Genomic DNA, 22911 nt, shown 5'->3' with positions numbered 1-22911 from the left:
TTTGAGGAATAAAAAAGCAGAGGTGGGATTAGATGTGGAAGGGAAAAGAACAGCTGCAGTGCTGGGAATGATAAGTGATCACTCTAGTCCTCATTTAGACAAATAAAAACACTTTATATTGCAGAAAACTACCTTAGCACTATTACCTAATGGGGAACAATGCAAATAAAGCAAATAATATCAATTCCGTCAGTGTTCATTCAAAAAAAAAATTGTTGGCCAAAGGTTTGTTTTATCAACAATAAAAAGGCATGCCTTTAAGTAAATGGTTTGAATGAAAATGTACTGAAAACGTATATGAAGAGAAAACGTAACATTGAAAAGAACTAACAGTGCACTAACAATGATTTTAAAGGAAGAAATGTGTAGAAAGTAGTGATTTAAATAATCCAGTCATAGTATGTTGAGGTAATAACCACTTATTAAACACCATTAAATTGAATTTCATCTAGGACATGCATCAAGCACCTGTATTATTGCATACGTTATCAAATGGAGTATGCACAAGTATTCACATCAAAACTGAAGTATACTTTGGGCTCAAGTGTATCAGTGATGGTCAATTGAAGGTCAGTTTTTGAACTGTTTTAAAATGTTTTGGTTTTTTATGTTTTGTTTTTCACATTTGTCATGTAGCATTTACTGATTAGGTACCATATTTTCCGGACTATAAGTCGCACTTTTTTTCATAGTTTGGCTGGTCCTGCGACTTATAGTCAGGTGCGACTTATTTATCAAAATTAATTTGACATGAACCAAGAGAAATGAACTAAGAGAAATGAACAAAGAGAAAATATTACCGTCTACAGCCGCCAGAGGGCGCTCTATGCTGCTCAGTGCTCCTGTAGCCTACACTGAGCAGCATAGAGTGCCCTCTCGCGGCTGTAGACGATAATGTTTTCTCTTGGTCCTTGGGTCTAAATAAATGCGACTTATAGTCCAGTTCGACTTATATATATATTTTTTTTCCTCATCATGACGTATTTTTGGACTGATGCGACTTATACTCAGATGCGACTTATAGTTCGGAAAACACGGTAATTGGATCAAAAACAATGAGCTTCCAGGCAGCTACCATTGATATGAATGGGTGGCTTTCTCAAGGTATAATAGACCTTATTCATTATGATGCCACGATTCTTACCATTCTTGTGTGGGTGAGATGATTTTGCTGTCTATTGAAATAACAAGGTCTTGGCAGGGTTGGTTCTTTGGCCAGGATTATTAGCAGCTCGGTTTTCAAATAAATTCAGATATGCAGGCAGAAATATGTTAATACCCAATGATATTTGATTGTCAGAGGGTAAAAAGAGAATTGAGTATCATCTGCAAAGGTATAATGGGAAAAGGCGCTGAGAGGTGATAATTTTGCAAAGTGAGTTTGAGAAAAGGAAAAGGAAAAATTGTCTAGGTACTGAACCCTGTGGAACGCCGGTGGGTAGTTGGTGCGTAGAACACTCACTTCAAGTGCTCTGCTCTTCAGAGTAAGTAGAGCAAAGTGATGCTAACTTTTAAATGGAATCCACTCTCTAATTTTGTGCATAAGTGCAAAGATGCAATAAATGCTATAACACTGGGTAGGAAAAAATTTAAAAAATCTCAAATAAAACAATAATAATATAATTAACATATGTAATTTAAATGTAAAATCATAGATATCTTGGTTTGTGTACAGAAATTTGCACAAACCAGAACACAACCAGTACAAGGACAAGTTTACAAAGTTTTTACCATTTATTATTAACTGTATAATAAGACATCCAACTGTCAGACCCATTGCTTAGTGTTTGCATAGTTGGCATGAGTTTCACCTTTTCGTACTTTCATCTTTTTTCTATTCTGCTATGAATACTTTTTAAAAAAGGTTGAAATTAGACTTTACTGTGTATTGTATATATAATAAACTCTGTGGGCCATTTTATTTTACATCCATTTTGTATTTCCACTCTAGGACCCACGATACTTTAAATCAGAGAAGACAGCACGGGGTTTGCTGCAGGAGGGCTGGAGGGACACACAGGATCCCATTATGTGCTCCTATAAGCTAGTAACGGTGAAGTTCGAGGTGTGGGGACTTCAGACACGCGTGGAGCAGTTTGTGCACAAGGTCACTTCCACCACTCCACATGCATATCCCAGTCGAGCCCCCTAAAACCCTAACCTTGTAGTTACACTCACTGCAGATCGCTCAGATCTATAGATAGATCTGTCTATCCAGCTGTGCTTACCATAATATCATCTAGCAGCACAATTCCTGGATCATCTTCGTTGGTTCTGAAACAATATTCCTGTCAACCAATCAGATTTAAGGGTTAGGATTAGTCAGCTTTGTGTTGGAGCTGGAGCTTCAACAATATTTCTTTAACTTTTCATTTTCTACGGATGTTAGGGTTAGTGATAGCATTGGGGTTAGGGAAGATTAGGGATACTGTATGTTCCTTTCACAGAAGTAATTCTCCAGCACTAAAAAAAGATCCATGAACACATCCAGTACACATGTACTGTATACTTTGCAACATCACAATCACCATATATTTCCCCTGCCTTTCTTTCTTTTAGGTGGTAAGAGATGTGCTGTTGCTGGGTCATAGACAGGCTTTCGCTTGGGTTGATGAGTGGATTGGTAAGTTTGGCATTGACTAGCCAGTCATGCACACATCCTTCCCTTCAAGACTGTTGTTTTTTCGTCCCTTTACCTTTATTTGCGTATATAACCTTTATTTTTCTTTTGTGTTGACTCTGTCCCAGAGTCATGACTAACAAACCTCATGGATACCGAAGGATGTCGTGATCCATAGCTCACAACCGTTTAGTTTTTCATGAGTCACTGCAAGAACAAACAGATTGAAAAACTGAGAAATTCAGTTCTTTAAAGTTGTTCTTCATGTTCTCATCAAGGACCTTGACAATACTGATTAGATTAGATGGCTTGAACAAAATTTTCAGTCATAAACACTACTGTATCTCCTCAAAAAAAAAATCATTAAAAAAAATTCGAAAAAACAGCAACTCTTCTACCTCTGTTGGAGATTAGAGCAGGGGTCTCCAATCCTGCTCCTGGAGGTCCACGTTTCAGCAGTTTAGCTCTTGCCCCAATTAAACCAGGCTAATCAAGGTCTTCAGGGTCATTATAAAATTGACGTGAGGTGTGTTAGAGCTAAACTCTACAGGAAGGTGGTCCTCCAGGAGTAAAGCCCATTGCACACAAAGTCCCAAATTCTAGGACTTTGAAAAATAAGACCTCACGTTGTGTCAATCATGTTTACACATGATTCCGGCCGGCCGGTTGATGAATTTTCATGATCGGCCCATTATAAATTATTCATAACGGTCGTGAGAGTGGCCGGAGCGGGAGCGCGGCAGCCGGCACTGTATTTCTCAGTCATAGTTACCCCCCTGCACACTCATCTCATCTCCCCCGTCATATTCTTCATACAGAACTTTCATGGTCACAAAAAAACAGTATTTAATTCATTTGTTTGTTCTTAAATTAACATAGAATGGAGTAAAACCTCCTGGGAATGGGGAATTCGTTTATCAATGAACCGATTGCAGGTCAAGTCTGTTTACAGAAATGTAGGGAGATAATGAGCGCCCCCTGCCCCCTCGTCTAATGGCATGACCCAAAAACGGCACACGCCAGACTAGAGAGAGAGAGAAGGCGCGCAAATTCTAGAAAAAAAAAATTGACAGTCAGGAAGGATTAGCGTGGTTGCATAACATTTAACGATACCCCCATGGAAGGCAAGAAGAACCGCGTCATATTATTACCATAAAGTTGAGCCACTTTCAACTCTCGGATTGACGCTCTGGTCACTCAAAACGCAACGTCAAGGAATTTGATGCTCCTTGCAGCTGAGAGAAGCCAGCTTCCATTGAAAATGAATGACTTCCGGTAACTTTGGAAGCTCAAGTCAGCGTCGGTGTGAACGCCTCTCACGTGGCGTTGTCAAGGTATTTCCCTGGATATAAACAAATCAGTCTAACCATAGACCACGTGACCAGTAGCGGTTGCTTTCTTAATCTATTTAAAATAATTTTGCAAGGGTTATGACGTTAGTAGTATATATTTTTTTGCAATTTTTTTTTGACCACCGAGGGCCGGTGGTTTACGAAATTTCCCGGTAGATTTTTTGGTCCCACTCCGCCCCTGCTCCATTTAGTACTGTTTCGTGAATTTTTTCGCAACAGATTAATACGCATCGAACTCTGTGTGTTCATGTGGTTAGGTTTATGTGCGTGATGAATTATTAGGATGACGAATATGAAAAAAAACGCATAAGAAAATTTCGGTCTCTGTGCAAAAGACTTTAAGTCTGGACACCCCTGAATTTTTGATACACCATCATGAAAATATTAAATGGGATTCAATGACTTATAGTACTCAAGGAAGACAGCTATAAATAATAGACACACAAAAGCTTGCAGAAACAAATAAAAGTGACATAAAATATTTCACTACAGTTTTTATAATGGAAGCCTTGTGAACATCAGATTGATTATTGTTTTATATTGGATGTGTTTAATCCAGAAGAGTCAAATTCAACTTCTGTGGGGAAGAGTTCATTAAAGAAGAGTCTAATTAAACACAACTGATCCAGCTAATTAAGTCTTCAGGTTTACACTAGGAAGTACAGGTAGATGGGTTGAAGCAATGTTGGAACAGGACTGTTGCCCTTCAACATCTGAGTTTAACACCGTTGGTTTAGACCAGTATAAATAACATTAGCGAGGAGACTTTGTCTTCATGTTTCAGATGTCCACTATACACCACTAATTGAAATTTCTTTGCTTTGGATGTTTAAAGACATGACAATGGAGGAAGTGAGAGAATATGAACGAGCCACTCAGGAAGCCACCAATAAGAAGCTGGGAACCTTTCCGCCTGCTATTGCCATCAGCGAGACGCCCCTGCCATCCTGTGCTCGTAGCGGCCCATCAAGTGCTCCCTCCACACCCCTTTCCACCGAAGCTCCAGACTTCCTTTCTTTGCCCAAGGACAGACCACGGAAGAAGTCCGCTCCGGAGACCCTGACTCTTCCCGACCCAGCACGGAGAGACTCTCTCTTCCGCTTTCCCAATCTCTTTTCCTGGGGTCCCAGCACCCCACAGCCTGAGTAAACCACAATTCTGGCCTTAGTTTATAAAAACATACCCCGGTAAAGTGTCTGTTTTGACCCAATCGAATCAGTCTCTCTTTAAATACTGAGAGATACTTACAGTTTCCCAAACCCACACACACAGAGTGGCTTTTCAACCTGTCTAACCTCATGTTTTACACTGGGAGTTAATTTACAATAGGCCAAAAAGTGCATTCGGACTTACAAAAACATTACAGACCACTGTTCATAATATCTCAGGAGTTGTCCCATTGATAGATTTTTTTTTTGTTCCTTCTGGCTGAGCCATTTTTCCTACATATGTTGAATATGGTTAGGATTTGTAGCCAACGTTGTTTTGCTGTAGTGCTGTATTTAATAGTATATTCTGCTCGGTTAATATTTCAGTTGCGATATTATGTTAAGTGACTTTATCCTCAGGCTTCTGAATTTCTCACTCCAGTTAACCAGTGTTTGACATGTACTGTAAATATCTCATTTCTAAGAATGTAGGGTTCATTTTGATAGTGGTTTTGCTGTGCTCTTGTCTTTAACTTTGATCAGTTCCATTCCCACAGACTCAGAAAAACCAAGTGATACCAGTTTTACTGGCCTAGCACTTTTGTGTGATCTGTTGTTAGACAAAACGAACTGGAACTTGTCTGTACATACTGTAGTTTATCTTTATAAATATATGTTAGGTTGAGGAGCATCTGCCATGTAACTGAGTATGCTGTCCTACATTATATGTTCTTGGTTGGGATTAATGTGATGCATTATTATCCATGAATATGAATTAAGTCCTCAAGGAATGCTTGATAATTAGATTGTTGTATAATCTCTGAGCTCTAAGGAATGTTTTGCTGCTGCTGGCCAATGTATACTTTGTAAATGGAAAAGCTCTTGTACTCTTGCTGGTTCCCGCAGATCTGTTCTTTTAAAACTTTAACGCTCTTTTCTAAAGGATTCAGAAATGCACATGCCAAATCTTGGGAACTTATGCTTTTGATGTCAACTGCCATTGTGAAATTAAAGCATTTGCTAACAATTGGGATTTCTACTTCATTCCAGTTTCACCATACCTGTCTACCTATCATATGTCTTTTAAGTGTTATACATTGAAGAGATGGATTATAGCATCTTTCTTATCTTCAGTAGTTGAGATTGCATTGGCTTTTACTCTCATTCTAAAGGTATTTTCTTTGAATGGAAATTGACTTTTTTTCTTTCTTTCTTTCTGGTCTTTCAAACTAACTTGACAAGAGCAGTCTATTTTGGTGAACAGATTATGTATTAAACAGCCTAGGAATTCATAGAGGTTATAATGTGTGTGTGTGTGTGTGTGTGTGTGTGTGTGTGTGTGTGTGTGTGTGTGTGTGTGTGTGTGTGTGTGTGTGCGTGTGTAAACCACAAATAAATTCTTCCTTGTTAGTGCATACTTGGTGATTAAATATTTAATTATAGAGGTGAAAAAAAAATTTTTGCATGATCGAATTCTCCAGATGCTCCTATTAAAGATATGCAATTATCCATATTGGTCCATATTGGTACAATGTTATAGTATTATCATCCTTTCTTCTGTGGAACATAGAAGATCATTTAAAAAATGTTGGTAATCAAACAGTTTTGATTCCAGTTGACTTTTACTGTATAAACACAGAAATCAGATGGAAGGCAATGAGAACTGAAACTCTTTGGTTACCAACACTCTTCAGAATATATTTTTCTGTGTTCCACAGCACAAAGACATGCATACAGGGTTTGGGACGACATGATGGTGAGTGAATGAATTTCATTTTGGTGGTGAACTATCCACCTTTTTCTTCCCATTAAAATGGGCTGTTTAAAATTGTTTTGGTCTAGTTTCCAGTCTCCTCCCCATCCAGCTATTTTTATCTGTACAATACAGTTTGTTTTGCTGTTGATATTGCAAATTGGTGTGTCTTACTATATTATTGCAATGTATTATCTTAAGTATGAACACACTGGTTTGTAGTGCAAACAGTTTTTAACGTTTACTGCACATTGCTATTATTTTCCTTATAGTGGGTAATGGACCGGAAGCTTCACCTATAAGCTTACTTCCACATTTTAGAAAAAGGTGGATACCTTTAACTTTTATTCTAAAAATCATGAACATAATTTTTAAGAGGAACACAAAATAATAATAATAATAATAATAATAATAACTCAAAGGTTAAAGTCTGTTACCTTAATTAATTGTCTAATATTGTTTGAAGCTGACTGCTGCACTTTTTTTAGTACCGCCACAGCAAGAAATATAATTAACAGCTTAGGACATTTATTTTAGGACTGTATTGTCAGGGTAGCAAACCCAGCGTAGTAGATCATTTCACATGATACATAAGATGGTAATAAAAAGGAAAAGTTGCCTCCAAATTAGGGATGTTAACCGATGACCGTTTAACCGGTGGTTGACCGTATCAACGTTAACCGGTCAAAGTTGTCGGTAGTCGGTTAAAAAAAAAGTGATATCTAAATTAGGCTATTATAGACAGTGGGCTATACGCTACTACAGTTAGCCATCTCATTCCTCATCTTTTTGTGTTAAGTGAACAAATTATCCCTCACACTCAATTTTTCATAACTCGCCTGTTTGTACTTAATAAACCAATAAAAACATTTGGCGCGAGGTCACAGCGTTTGGGTTCGCGCGCTCACAAGGTTTGCGAAAAGTAAAGGCAACAGGCTAAAACACTCGAGGTTAGAGCCAGGGAAGACGACAGGATGAAGCGTGCAAAGAAAAGTAGTGTGTGGGACCATTTCACCAAAAAGAATGAGACAGATGTAAGTTGCAACTTGTGTGATACAGTGCTTAAATATAGTAGCAGCACATCATCTATGATGTATCACCTGAAAACGCGACACCCGCAAGCCTCTTCGGGTTAGAAAGGTAGCCAAAGTCCATCTACCGTGTCATCTATGCTAGCAGGTAGGAAATGTATGGAGGTAAATCAGTAGCTAAACTCGAGGTTGAAGATCTGAATGTGAGAACTTGTCATATTAATATTTGTATTTGTAAGTTAAAATTTACACTCACAGCTCTGATGTGAAAAGCTGAATCTTTCAATTTGCACACACAGACAATGATCAAAACACCCGTGTTTTGAATTGGAAGTTGTAGATTAATAGTTACAAATGTGTAGAATGACATTCACACAAAGAAAATGACATACACACATGTTTACTACATATTTACTTTTGCACTTTACTTCAGTTTCGCTGCACAACGTCAAGTCGGCACTTACAACCTCTCAGATCTGGAAGTACAAGTTCAAATCCTAGCGCTCTGACTTTTGCTACTCTTTTTGCGGTATTCTGTTGCAAAACTCACTTGTATATGCAGATGTGAGAGAGCAGAGCTCGGGGCGGGGCTTTGGTGCGAATGAAGACATTTTATTGGTCGATGCCCGACCAATGAACAACGCCAATTGTTTTCACTGAATATCCTTAGCTTTGACAGGATTTTAAGACACTGCATTAATTTTGCCATTCAGGTATTATCTAGTAGACAAATAATGCAACATATTTTATATGTATATCCCACTGCATATCACTGTACCAGAGTTGCAATATAATGCTGTTTTTATTATTTTTATGTTTTGTAAAAATAATTTTAACATCTTCATTGGGTTAAATTCCTAATTTGCTTGTCAGTAATGAATCTTTTTAAATGCAACATTATTATTATTATTTTTTTAAAAAAATAAAAATCGAGTGTTTAATAATGTCTAAATGTACATTAAACAGCAAAACCTAAAAATAAGCACTTATGACCAGAAATAGCCTACTGTTTTGAGCAGCTAGTAGAGCTAAATACATGTATTTATTAACCATCAACAAGGCCATCTAGTGTTTAAGCAATGGAATTGCATATGAATATTATCTTTCTGTCCACCAAATGCCTCTAATTTAAAGCGTGCCTCTTTGCACTGGAATTTAAAACTAAATACTACAGTTATTGTAGTATAAATAGTAACCATATTAGAAAATCTTATATTTCAAATGGTCATTCATGGATCATAATTATTGCGCATATTATTTAGTACCATGATCTCTTCAAATTAACTAAACAGGACTGAGTTAACATGTAGTACAGTTATTTTATTGGTTAAAAGTTACACTTAATTGTTTAGTTACATTTAACTGCCAAGGAGGAGTATGAGATCATAATGCTGTTCCATTTTCCAGTTTAAAATGCATAGTCATTAGTCAACGTAGTTATCCATGCATAATCAATGCACTTTATGTGTTACAATTTACTAGAAATTGATGCGAATATAATGAAACTACTGTCTGTCCCATTTAATACATTTCAAACATATTGACTAAATGTTTAGTTTAGTACTATCGATAGCTCCATGAACCACGGGACCGCGTGGCGGTGAGATCAAAGCATGTTCTGGTACAGCGAGTTTACTCTGCAATATGCAGTGGGATATACATATAAAATATGTTGCATTATTTGTCTACTAGATAATACCTGAATGGCAAAATTAATGCAGTGTCTTAAAATCCTGTCAAAGCTAAGGATATTCAGTGAAAACAGTTGGCGTTGTTCATTGGTCGGGCATCGACCAATAAAATGTCTTCATTCGCACCAAAGCCCCGCCCCCAGCTCTGCTCTCTCACATCTGCATATACAAGTGCACAAGTGAGTTTTGCAACAGAATACCGCAAAAAGAGTAGCAAAAGTCAGAGCGCTAGGATTTGAACTTGTACTTCCAGATCTGAGAGGTTGTAAGTGCCGACTTGACGTTGTGCAGCGAAACTGAAGTAAAGTGCAAAAGTAAATATGACGTAAAAATGTGTGTATGTCATTTTCTTTGTGTGAATGTCATTCTACACATTTGTGACTATTAATCTACAACTTCCAATTCAAAACACGGGTGTTATGATCATTGTGTGTGCAAATTGAAAGATTCAGCTTTTCACATCAGAGCTGTGAGTGTAAATTTTAACTTACAAATACAAATATTAATATGACAAGTTCTCACATTCAGATCTTCAACCTCTCGAGTTTTGCTACTGATTTACCTTTATAGAAATGTGACAAACAGCGCTCAGACTATTACCCAAAAGATATGCGGAACGGTTGAAAAAGACATGCTGCCCCTTGACTTTGTAAGCGGTGAGGGCTTTCTAGAGCTTAGACAAACGCCTTTATTTTCAAAGCGATCACCTTGTACCCAAACCATTTGAAACTAAGGAGCCATTTGTCCTACGATTACATACAACAAGCTCTTCGGCGCCGCGTTTGCGGGACTCATGTTTCGCGCTGTTGGGGATTTTAAAAAAGTGACGTGAGTGGCTGTGTGTGTGTGTGTGTGTGTGCGGGAGGCAGAGCGGCAGAGAGATGCGACAGAGTTGCGAAATTGCAGGCACGGCTCGAAATGGCTGTTATTTCAAATAGCGTACCATATTTTAAACTAATCGGTTAACCGGTTTCAACCGGCTAATGAGGCTCGGTGGTCGGTCAAGAAATTTTTTAGTTTTCGCCATCCCTACTCCAAATGAGATTCAATGTGTCCTAGAAACATAAATCAAATGTTTTAAATTTGTGATGACAAATTTTCCAAATTGAATATCGTTTCTCCCAAGTGGTTAAAAATTAAATGAATAACTACACAAAAATCACAATTCTGGCTTTACATCCAGCAGTTGAGAGTTTGTCTCTCACAATTTCGTTTTCATTATTATTATTCTTTAAGAATAGTTTATATTTGTGTTATATCTATATCAGAGAGAAGTCGGTCAATTTTACCAAAAGGTTCAGTGAATGCATTTTGATGAAATTACAAGTTCAGTTTTTCCAAAATGAAAATAATCCGTGATTTTATAAAACAGATATGGTGAAGTTTCATTTCAAGTCGACTTTAACATTTATTATGTGCATTGGCTTTTATTTTGACGTTGGCTTTTATTTTGAAGTTGTAAGGCTTTTATTTTGAAAGTGTGTTTTCATTGCTGTGTACGCGCTTGCTCCGCTAACAGTGTAATTGATATGCTATCCGAGTGAGATATCGGTTTAATCCCAACTAAAGACCACGCTTATTTTTTTTACAAAACGCCATGTATTATGAAACACTCCCTATGGAATATTATTTGTATTGATTATAACTGCTTGAGAAAGACATTGTAGCTAACGGAAGTAGTGTTGTTGCTAGCACATAGACTGGTTGGTTGGTTGGTTGGTTGGTTATCTACTTCGTTGTATTCAGTCATATTCGCATTAACGTAACGTTACTTGATTAGATAAACACATACTATCGAGCTATTTTCGCTAATGCTGAGATCTGCAGGTGGTTTATCTCATCACACCACACTAAAATCAGGCCATGGCTCAGCGTTACCACAGAGGCCATCCTGCCGAGTCTGTTGATAAAAGATGCTCTGACTCCAGCAGCGGTGATTATGAGACGAAGAAGCGCCTCCGAGAGACGGATGAGGGCCAGCAGCGAGCCGCCGGGATCCTGAGCGCTCACAGACAGCTGTACGAGAGACCCTTCCCGCTGTATAAGCAGCCCGTGGAGGTGGGCTGCTTCTCTCTGGACTCCCGCAGGGTCTTCTGCAACGACCCGAGGCAGCTGCGCTACTACGTGCAGCCCCCACAGAGCCCAGGTTTTGATTTGAGAGACGGATACACCAGTCGCTTCGTCAAAAGAGATGACAGCGTCAAAGAGAAGCTTGATCACGTGCTGAGGTGGATTCTGGCCAACAGAGACAAGATCCAGACCAGGGTCCAGACCCCCTCATCCAGGTCAGAAAACACCTCAATGTGTAATTAAAGACAGGTCTGCAACAAGCTCAGTTAGACGTACATGGCATTGTGTGTGTATATATATTAGGGCCGTAGTCCGCAGTGTTTTGATTTAAGGGCGCGGGCAAACGTAAAGAGAACGTCGTGACGTGTGTCCATTGACCACAACCAGGGCACTATGATTTCCGCGATGCAGAAAACGCAGAGGGAATCGCGGAATCCAGTCATAAAAACGGATTTTTACAGTTTAACGCGGAATGGCACGGAATTTGCCAAATTTTGAAAGAATTAATCAAAAATAGGTCATAGCACTTACATCAAATCACGATATGGACTAATATCTGTAAATATTAAGCCGGAACAGTCTATTTAAATTTCTGAGATGCACATTAAACATATAAAACATTAATTTAATTTATCTTTTAATTATTGAAAATTAAACAAACTTAACTGTTTGGTATACAAAGGGGATTTACTATTAAAAATAAAAAATGGAAGAAATGTTGTGTGATTAAACCTTAAAAAAAATGTTTTTTTTTAGTAGTAGGCTATGTACATTCTGCTGAACAATAGTAATTTTTGAATATATCATTGCAACATCATTGTCCCAGAATGTATGTACTGCACAGCTGGGTTATTATAGTCTACCAAACTTAAAACCACATTTAACACTTACATGAAATAAAGTAAAATGCAAGTTGCCAATACAGCAGTTCTCATTTTCTCTTAGTTGAAGTACTAAAGTCAAAATCTGTAGTAAATATGAAAAAACACTACAAAAGTATGGAAAGCCTAATTCAGAATATTAATCCAAACCTATGAGAGTACCTCAGCACTCCTAAACCAGCCCTTCAGCACAGATGTCTTGTTTCTGTCAGAGGTTTCTTGTGTTCAGTTGAGTTACTGAGTGTGTTTGCAGTGCTCTAGGAGTGGACTTTGTGACATGGAGAGGACACCTAACCAAAGTGCTGACCAGCCCATACGAGACTCAAGAGGGATGGATGCTGGCCGCCTCCAGGTTCAGAGGCACCATCTACATCAGTGAGGTAGAGACAGAGGCGGCCCGAGTGAACCGAGAGACCCGCTCCGAGCGGCAGGAGGAGATGATGTACTGGGGATACAAGTTTGAGCAGTACTTATGCGCAGGTCTGAGGCGTCTGCTGTTTTCTACTGTCAGACAGATAATGGATCTCACCACTTACCGACCGTTTTCCTTCATTTTCAGATGATGTGGATGGGACTCCAGACCCAGGGGGCGTGGTGAACACCAATGAAGCGTTCTGCACGGTGGTTCAGACGCGTCTGGCCGACCACACGCTGCTCTTCTCTGGAGAAGTAGACTGCCGTGTCAAAGACCCTGATGCTCCTCCAGCACCGGGATGTTATGTGGAGCTCAAGACCTCCGCTGAAATCTGCACCTCGAAGCAGCGAAGCAACTTCCACAGGTGAAACTATCCATCTGCAGACTGCAGCATATAAGCATTGCTGTTAATGGTGTTCATCGTCTGTTTGATTACATCATTAACTCTATTTAACCGTACATTTTTACCGTCATATGTAGATAAATTTGACCGTCACCACTGATATGCTACTACCAAATATATTGTAGAAACTCATGATTTGTATTGTAAAAAGCGCTATACAAATAAACTTGAATTGACCTGAACTGATTCAACAAAATTAAGACCTGTTCACACCAACACGTTCGGCACAAAATCTGGTCTAATTTTTATAAAAAAAAAAAACAGTTTGGAAAGTAAATGCAAATTCAAACTCTAATAGTGGCACTTAAAAATAAGAAATTAGAGGTATCAAACGATTAATCGCATCCAAAATAAGTTTTTGTTTACATATTGTGTACATTGTATATTTATTATATATATATATATATATATATATTTATAAATACAAACATATGCATGTATAGATTAAGCAAATATTCACATGTGTATATTTATATTTAAATTGAATTAATAATAGTGCTGACAAACTAAAGGTTTTTGTTTAATAATATATGTATATGTACTGTGCATGTATATATGAATACACACACATACAGTATATATTTAGAAAATATTTACATGTATATTTATTTTAATATAATTTATATATAAATATATTTAATATATAAACGACATATTTTTTATACTTAGTGTGTGTGTGTGTGTATATATATATATATATATATATATATATATATATATATATATATATATATATATATATATATATATATATACAGAACACACACACATATATTATGTAAACAAAAGCTTTTATTTAGGATGTGATTAATCGCGATTAATCATTTGACAGCACTAGAAGAAATAGAGCGGTTGCACAAACATTGCAATGCACAACTTCCTGCTGTTCATGCTAAATATGAGAGAAAATTTACATTTGATGCAGGATTATTAAATTATGATGAAGCACTTTGACTTCACTCAAGTATTTTATAATGACATAACTAGTATTTCAGATGCTGTGCAGGGAGCTCAGTCCATTGGTTTGTTCAATTTTATACTGTCCCATTGCTAAGTCACATGTCTTTTTTGATGCGCAATAAGGAATTTATTCAGTAAAAGTGTTTCCATCGCAGTTTATGCACATTTTTAGAATTTATGCACATCTTGGCGTTTCCATCCAGCGCTTTTTTTTTATTTTATTTTTATGAGATATCCCAAAATGCTATTGATGGCTATTGACTTCCAATTCTCTACTATGGAAGTCAGTGGCTACCATTTAATGTTTGATTAAACACGTTCTTCAAAATGTCTTCGTTTGTGCTCATTGGAAGAAAAGTTTAGAGCAACTTGAGGATAATGAGTAAATAATTACAGATTTTTGATTTTATGGTGAACCATCCTATTAACAGTCATTCATTTATATTAAAATGTTTACTCCAATGAAAATTCATCTTGGTGTAAACTGGAAATTAAAGGCATAGTTCACCAAAAATGAGCCTTCTCATGTCATTCAAAGTAGATTTCTTCCTGATTCAAAGAATATTATCATTGTTTTTCTCAAGGGTTGAATACATTTTTATGGCATTGATTAAATTGAAAATGGCGGCTGACTCTTGGAAACATGTACTGTATGTATGTACATTCCTCTTGTAGGTACAAGCTGCTGAAATGGTGGGCGCAGTCCTTTCTTCCTGGAGTGCCACAGATAGTCGCTGGGTTTCGAGACCATGATGGGATAGTGGTGGCTGTTGAGACATTCCCAACCTCGAAAATTTCTCAACTCATCAAGGTTTGTTCTATATAACCACCACATAAGATGTTTTTCTCGCCATTGCTGCATTTATTTGATTAAAAATACAGTAAAAACAGTAATATTGTGAAACTTTATTACCATTTAATTTTCGATTTTAGTATATTTTGTTATGTTTATATTTATTCCCGTGATGCGAAGCTGACTCATCAGCATTTTTAGTCATCAGTGTCACATGATCCATGATTTTCATTTCTCCTTACTCTACAGAACGAGTACAACTGCTGGAAACCAACAGTCTGTATGAATTTCTGCAACGATTTCCTGTACTTTGTCAAATCAGTCGTCAAAGAGGACAACCCAAGGTCAGAGGGTTCTCTTAAGTCGCTCTCTTAATGCACGTTCAAGGTCTTATTTTGAACATTTCATCACTGCATGTTGGAAAATAAGAACATTTGTTGTTGTAATCCTTTGCAAGTCCCATACATCTATCCTCGGGTTAGGGATGGTTAGAGATTGTGATTGGTGTGATGTGATGTTTTTCAGTGTGGTGTACCTGTTCACATGGGATCCACACAGAGACGTGAGCTTCACCGTCCACAGAGACTCGCAGTATACCTTCTTACCAGAATGGTACATCCGGGACATGAGCAGTCATCATTCATCTCAACACTGATATACTGAGCTCACACTGTGGGCAGTACATCATGGACGTACTGTAGCAGAGCAGTGCATGACTAGCCATTGCTTGTGCTTTTTATGAATGCTCTGGATTCAGTTTGTGGCCTTGGTAAGAAGAGTTTCACCAAACATCAGCAAACACGTCGACTTGATGTGCACGTTGACTTTTTTTATATAAATATATTGTGATTTTATCCTTTATGTTGATAACCTCAAAATATCCTTGAGCTATTTAAGTTTTTAAGTCACAAATATTTTATGATTTTAACGGTTCTATACAATATGAAAATATAATTTACAACAAATTGGCCCTAATTCATGAAATGTGTTGTAAAGCTGTTTATGTAAATTCAATTAATTAATTCAGTGTGACAATTTAAATGACGGTTTGTACAATTTCCATTTGTTCCACTTTGACATTTGGAAGAAAAAATACCTACCGTGGCCATAACTTGAGAATTTATTACAATTTCAGTTTTATTTTTTGGTTCCCTCGTTTTAGTTCAATTGTATCCTCATTTCCTCATTTTAATTTAGATTGAACTAAAAGGGAACAAATCAGTACAACATGTACTTAACTTAAATGAGGAATTCACATGCGGGACTCTTTTGGGTTATTGGGTTATAGCAGAGAAATTAGTCCTCACTGGATTTCTACCATAGCTTTTATTAGGATATACTTAAACTCATTTATACATGCCACAAAAAAGTACAGTAAAACAGGTTTTACAAATGAAAGTACAAAATATGTGCTATAAATGCTGAAATAAAGAAACTTTGGTAAAAAGTCTTACTTGCAATTTAATTGTGTAAACTGTTTTAGTTTTTAATATTAATATATCCACAAGATAAAACAGTTCCATTGACACAGCAGGCAAGATTTAAATCAACTGGAGTTGCCCTTTTTAAAAAAAAAGACAGATTTAGGCAAGTATTATCTGAATAAATAAACTTCGACCTCAAGTTCAAGTTTACGCTGAGCAGTGCATTTTTAAATGTCTTTCACGAATACTAAAATGTGATAAGTATCAACTAATCCACCCATTCATACACTTGTTAGAGACATTTAACTAAAAAAGAAAAGTCTGTCATTACTCCCCATAATTTACTTACAAACCCATACGAAGATATTCTGAAGAATGCTTTTTTTTATAATCAAAGCATACCACAAAAGTAGTGTGAGCTACATAAGTTTCCTGAAGTCATACGATAGCTTTATGATAATAGCTTTTAATAGTTTTATGTTTGGCTTAACGATCACCTTTAAATTCAGAATCACTCAATGTCATAATTTGCTTTGGGTTAACCTTTCATATATTATAAAATACTTTCTGTAGCACAGATTTACATCAGTAACCATTTGATCTAAGATTCTGATCAAAAAATATGATGCAATGGCTTCCTGCGATCATATTGATGGTGTTACCCTCATGAACCGAATGGCCTGAACCGTTTGCAGATGATACATTGCAGAGGTTGCAATGGCTTTAGCAATGGCACAGATGAGAAAGATCTCAAATGATGATTATATCTGCCCATAAAGATGACACATTTCAGTTATTCCACAAAAGAATCGTGACAGGTTTCTTTGTCCTTCACCTTCCGGCCTCCAAACGCTGCCCCTTCAGTCGTGTGTTGACCAGCCACACTGGAATCGTCAGGAGCACATTAACAGCTCCTAAATTAAACGAAACAAGAGGAAATGAGTGGACTTAACACTTACAGGTGAAATAATACTTTTCAATGTGGCAATGAAAGAAACAATTGAAACGGTTATTTTCATTTACTAAAATTATTAAAACATTTCTGTTCATTGAAATAAAGCTGAACAGACTGTATGAAGTACGTTTAAAATGCAACACTTACTCGTACTCATTTCTAGTTTTTGTTTAGTTTATGTTGGAGCACTAAAATTACTATCTTGAAATAAAAACAAAAAAGAACTAAAATTTAAACTAGTTAAAAAATACATTTAATAGTGCTGGGCAATGATTAATTGCGAATAACTGCATCCAAAATAAAGGTTTTTGTGTACATTAAATGTGTGTGTGTACAGTGTGTATTTATTATGAATACATAAATACACAAACGTGTGTTTATATATATTTCAGGAAAGTATGTTATGTTTATATTAAATGTATTTATTAGTGCTGTCAAACACTAACCCTTTTGTTTACATAATGCATGTGTGTGTATTATGTATATATAAATACACACACATACAGTGTATATTTGGAAAATATTTACATGTGTATATTAATATAATTTATATTATATATAAATGTATTTTATATATAAACATATTTTTCTTAAATATATACGCATGTGTGTGTATTTGTATATACATAAATACACACATGTATTATGTAAACAAAAACTTTTGTATGCGATTAATTGTTTGACAGCATTAATATTTATAATATAATATAAATTATATGAATATAAATATATGCTTGTAAATGTTTTCAAAATATAAGCACAATATGTGTGTCTTTATTTATATATATATATATATATATATATATATATATATATATATATATATATATATATATATATATATATAAGAAATATAGACTGCACACACACACACACATATATCATATAAACAAAAATGTTTATTTTGGATGCGATTAAACATGATTAATCGTTGCTCTGCGCTAAAACATCACAATTGCCTAACATCACAATTAAATTACAAAAATATTAATAAACTAAATGAGAAAGTTAAAAATAAAATCCAATTCTAAATATTATTAGAAACTATATAATAGTCGCAATAAAGGGACAACCTAGAAATACCCAAGACCACTTTAGTATTTCTCACAAGAAATAGGCCTACACTGTGAAGAACTTTCTCTACCTGATATGAAGCCAATGAGCAAATCTTTGCAAGGCTTGGAGTGGTCCAAGACCAAGACTCTCTTCAGTGTGTTGAATGTGTATAGAAGTACACAAAGTTAGAGCAGAACAGGCTAAAAAAGACAGAAAAACCAGTCACAATAGAGACAATCTGAAACCATAGTGTTTTTATTTTTCATAATGTTGCAATATATGGATGGACCATGTATGGCTTATGTATGCTTGTGCTCATGAGCATGTATGGCACTTCCCAAAAGTGTTTACTGAAATCAAATATTTTGGACAATTGCATGTCTTGTTAAAATCGTGGGTTAACTTTTATAACTTTACAGACTGATTGCTAAAATACATAGATATACATGTGACAGCGCACCCACACGTGCATTACTGAATATTGATTATAATTTTCATGTAAGGGTTTTCACCTACTCATGACCACTTCTGTGTTGCTCTGGCATAAATAAAAGTTTTATAAGTTGTATAAGACATGGTAGCGCATGGTCTAAGCTTATAATCCTGCTCCTGACTGGCACATAAACATACTCTGTTAGGGGATAAGTGGCATATCAGTACAATAACAGAACAAAGACAATGATATCAAACCATGATGGAAAACTATGACCACAATAAAATCATGTAATGAAATCTAAAAAGATCAAATAAGAAGTATTAAGTTTTTTATTACTCAGAAAAAGAGCAGAACACTGATGGTAAGCAATAAGAGCTCCCTCTGGACTTTAGTTTATGACAGTGATCGTGGTGTCAGAGTGAGATCAGAGTTCCTCCTCCCTCAGACGAAGAGACAGAGCCCGCCAGAGGCCTGCAAAGATGCTCCTGTAACACTTCACAGAATACATTAACTCGCTGAAGAAGGGAGATTGTTATCATAATCATGTCACGGTATCACAAAGCAGCCATCGATGGCTATTTGGATCTTTTGAAAGAAGCCACAAGGAAAGATCTGAACACCCCGGATGAGGATGGCATGACACCCACTCTCTGGGCAGCTTACCACGGACACATCGAAGCTCTGCAGCTCATTTGCAGTAGAGGGTGAGTGAGCTCACCAAACTTGCCTGCTCTGTGCAAAACTTTCTGTACTAGTCCTGTTAATAATTTCATTCTATACATTAAGTTTCCAGAATATTCATTTTAGTTTAGGTTAATGCTATTAAAAGGTTTTACAATGTTACCTTGCTTTGTGTGTCTAACAATTGATTTTTAAGCATTGATGACTAGATATCTGTGTGACATATCAAACAGTCAATCAAACAGTTATCTGTTATCTGTGCACTTGTAGTGTACTTCAATTCTTTAGTATATCTTAAAAAAAAACTGTACCTCTAGATAATATTAATGAAATAAAAGGCCACTTGTGATAGACACTTTCATGACTAGAACAACACTTAAGTATTCTTTTAAAGTCAAATACTTTTTTTAAAGTACATTTTAAATCATTATGTTTTGATAATATTTAGTCAGTATTTAAAGAAGTATACTTATTTTAATGTGTTGACTAACATACTAATGCAAATTTAAGTGTAGTGTGTTATTTAATATTACATTTTAAACTTAATGTAAATGTAACAAACTTCTTCAATACAAATAATTGCTAATATATTTAAATATATTAATGAAATAATATTTTTTGTCATAAATGCACATTCAACAGTACGATTTAACCATATTTCGAAGACATTAGAATTAAGAAATTACATATAAATATGTACTTAAGTCCTGTTAAAGTGGGTTTAAAAAGCACTTTAAAGTATAACTAACTGCATTTACAGTAAACTTTTTACTATATATTATTATATATTTATATTGTATATAAGAACATAATTCAGTTCACATGTAATTCTAAAGTATATTTTTTCCATAATAAGTACTTATTTAAAAAGTATGCTGAAGTGTACTCCTTTTTCACTAGGGATACTAATAAAATGACAAAAGATTTTCTGGATTTAACCAGTTTTATGACCTGAGGGGCGAGTCTTTTTTCTTGTGTGCTTTATGAGTCAGTAATCACTCTTTTCAACAGTATACCACATAAAGGTCTTAAACATTTAATACAGATGTCATCGTTAAAATACCACTGAAATGTTCAGCATATTAGAATGACAGTATTAAGTGAGTCCACAGTCAGAGTTTCTCTCCGGGTAGCTCTGTGTCCTCTGTGACTTTCGTTCCTCGCATGATTTGCTGTGCACATCATTTGAAAAACTCCCAGAGCAGATGCCAAGAGTTCAATCAGCTGAATTAGTTATGCAAATCTGGAACAATAGGCCTCTTCATTTGTCCAGCATAGAGTTTATTTATTCTGTGAAGCTCTGGGGCCAATCTCACTCAGGATATGGAGCACTGATTGCCATATGGCTGACTCTCAAACAGCAAAGCACTGTGTGTTGAATGCAAACCCAGACAGGGTGTTTCTTGTCATAGATGCTTAGAGACTTTCTAAAAGTTGTGTTTCTCTTTCTCTCAAAATAAATCAATAAATAAGTAAAAATAAAATAATATCCACTGTGTCTGTTTGCACCTTGTGTGCATCATCCACCTATGAACAGATGGTGTTTAGAGAGATAAGCTCTTGTAGATATTGTAGTTAAGAGATTTTATGGGTGTACCTGTGGACTTTATTTTACAGCAGGTTACATATTAACTGTTTGCATGGTAATAGCATCATATTCGTCATGGGAAAATATGTGAGAGTGGAATTTTAGTTGCTGCTGAGGACAAATTGAGGTGTCAGAGAAGTGCCAAAGATTGTGGCTATTTTTAAATGGTAGTTCCTAAAGTGCCCATATTATATTCATTTACACATCATAATTTTACTTTTGCCTCTGCTAGAATACTGTACATCAAGGTCAACATGATTTTATTTTGTTTTTAATTATCATACTGTATGTTGCTGCAGCACCTTTTTAACTCTCTGAATGAAATGTTCTGTTTAAGTTCTGTCTCTTTAAAGCCCTTCTTAAAAGCCAGGTCTGCTCTTATTGGTCAACTGGCCAAGTTTGTTGTGATTGGTCAGCCACAAAGAGTGTTTGTCGGAAATCTGTTTTTAGCTCCCAAGGCTTCATGAGAAGCTGTAAAAATTATTATATCTTCAGTATAAGGCATCAGTATTGCTGTACCAGTTTGAGCCAGAGTCTAATAATCACTTATCCAACTGTTGGGCAAGCCAAAGCAGACATATTACGCAAATAATTATGCCATTACGCAAATATATAATACCTTTGGTGAGGTAACAAAGTCATAAAATTAATAGCAGCACTACAAACAAGGCATTTCAGGTAAGTATTTTCTTCCGGAGTGTGCACTTTGTAGAGGAAAGTACAAGCAGTTCAAGCATTTTCATATTTCCTAATTTGTAAAAAAAAAAATGACTTTGATTCTCGAACTCATTCTTGTTAAGTACTGCTGCTGTTGTTACCGGAAATACTTTTACCCAGCAAGCACTATTCTGGAAGCCAGAAACACAGAAGTGTGAAAAAGGTTAATTGGACTTTATGCTTCGTAACTCTGCAGATAGTTTAAATTCGGGACAGTCCTGAAATCTAAACTGTTGTCCCGAATCCTGAATCTGGCCCTAATTGTACCGAAAATTATACTAAAGCAAAATCTTGAGTAGTTATTGTCTGATAAACATTAAAAACTGTCTGCGGAGTTTGAGTCATCCTTTAACCAGCCCCCGCCAGCCGCTCATTGGCTGCAGCATCTTTTTTTTAAGTTAAAAAAAAATACCGTAGGCGGCTAGGCACGAATTTAGATATTCATTTATCTAATTAGTCTATATGCACAAAGACAATACGACCTTTTTGTCCCCTTTTTGTTTTAAAGCTTGATGAAGAGAGCGCAAGTTGCTGCAGCTGCGAGGAGGACAGTGATGCACGCGTCAGGAGTGATTGACAGTTCGCAGCACTGTGTACAAAAAAATACTCCGCTACACAATTATTTCGTTATTTTCGTTTAATATTATTAGCGTTAGTGTTACAGAAAGGTCTGATTTACGCACTGTTACAACAGTCATTGTTTTGTTTTTTTTGTTTTTTTACAATGACATTTAAGTTCATGATTTTAATGTTGTTGTTTTTTGTGGCAGACTAAAGAGTAATGACAGACGGTTGATCTTTGAATAAAAATGTGTTTAGTTAAGGTTTGAAAGTCATTATCTTTTATTATAGGCTACGAAGTCTAATATCATAAGCACCCCATCCCGTCACCCAAGACCGCAGACACCCCCCTTACCCCCACCCCCTCCAATCTCAT

General features: G+C 36.1%; 3 protein-coding genes across 3 annotated transcripts in view; all 3 read left to right on the top strand.

The window, feature by feature from the left end:
• pitpnc1a (phosphatidylinositol transfer protein cytoplasmic 1a) overlaps window positions 1-6147 on the top strand; it is a 92999-nt gene extending 86852 nt beyond the window's left edge. The window contains exons 7-9 of the mRNA XM_059550766.1: window positions 1952-2107; window positions 2560-2623; window positions 4808-6147. Coding sequence (XP_059406749.1) covers window positions 1952-2107; window positions 2560-2623; window positions 4808-5121 — 534 coding nt within the window. The 3' untranslated portion in view covers window positions 5122-6147. The remainder of the gene's footprint in view (window positions 1-1951; window positions 2108-2559; window positions 2624-4807) is intronic.
• A 4926-nt stretch (window positions 6148-11073) lies between these two features.
• Window positions 11074-16564, top strand: dxo (decapping exoribonuclease). Its single transcript, XM_059550751.1, has 6 exons — window positions 11074-11880; window positions 12800-13026; window positions 13106-13325; window positions 15000-15135; window positions 15367-15461; window positions 15643-16564. Exons 1-6 carry the CDS (start codon window positions 11459-11461, stop codon window positions 15770-15772), a joined length of 1230 nt encoding a protein of 409 aa, XP_059406734.1. The 5' UTR covers window positions 11074-11458; the 3' UTR covers window positions 15773-16564.
• Window positions 16565-19415: 2851 nt separating this feature from the next.
• The window catches only part of LOC132110417 (ankyrin repeat and SAM domain-containing protein 4B-like), a 5775-nt gene continuing 2279 nt past the window's right edge, over window positions 19416-22911 (top strand). The window contains exon 1 of the mRNA XM_059517038.1: window positions 19416-19692. Coding sequence (XP_059373021.1) covers window positions 19532-19692 — 161 coding nt within the window. The 5' untranslated portion in view covers window positions 19416-19531. The remainder of the gene's footprint in view (window positions 19693-22911) is intronic.

This window comes from Carassius carassius, chromosome 1 (assembly GCF_963082965.1).
Source record: "Carassius carassius chromosome 1, fCarCar2.1, whole genome shotgun sequence".
Lineage (NCBI taxonomy): Eukaryota > Metazoa > Chordata > Actinopteri > Cypriniformes > Cyprinidae > Carassius > Carassius carassius.
This window is presented reverse-complemented; position numbering and strand designations above follow the sequence as displayed.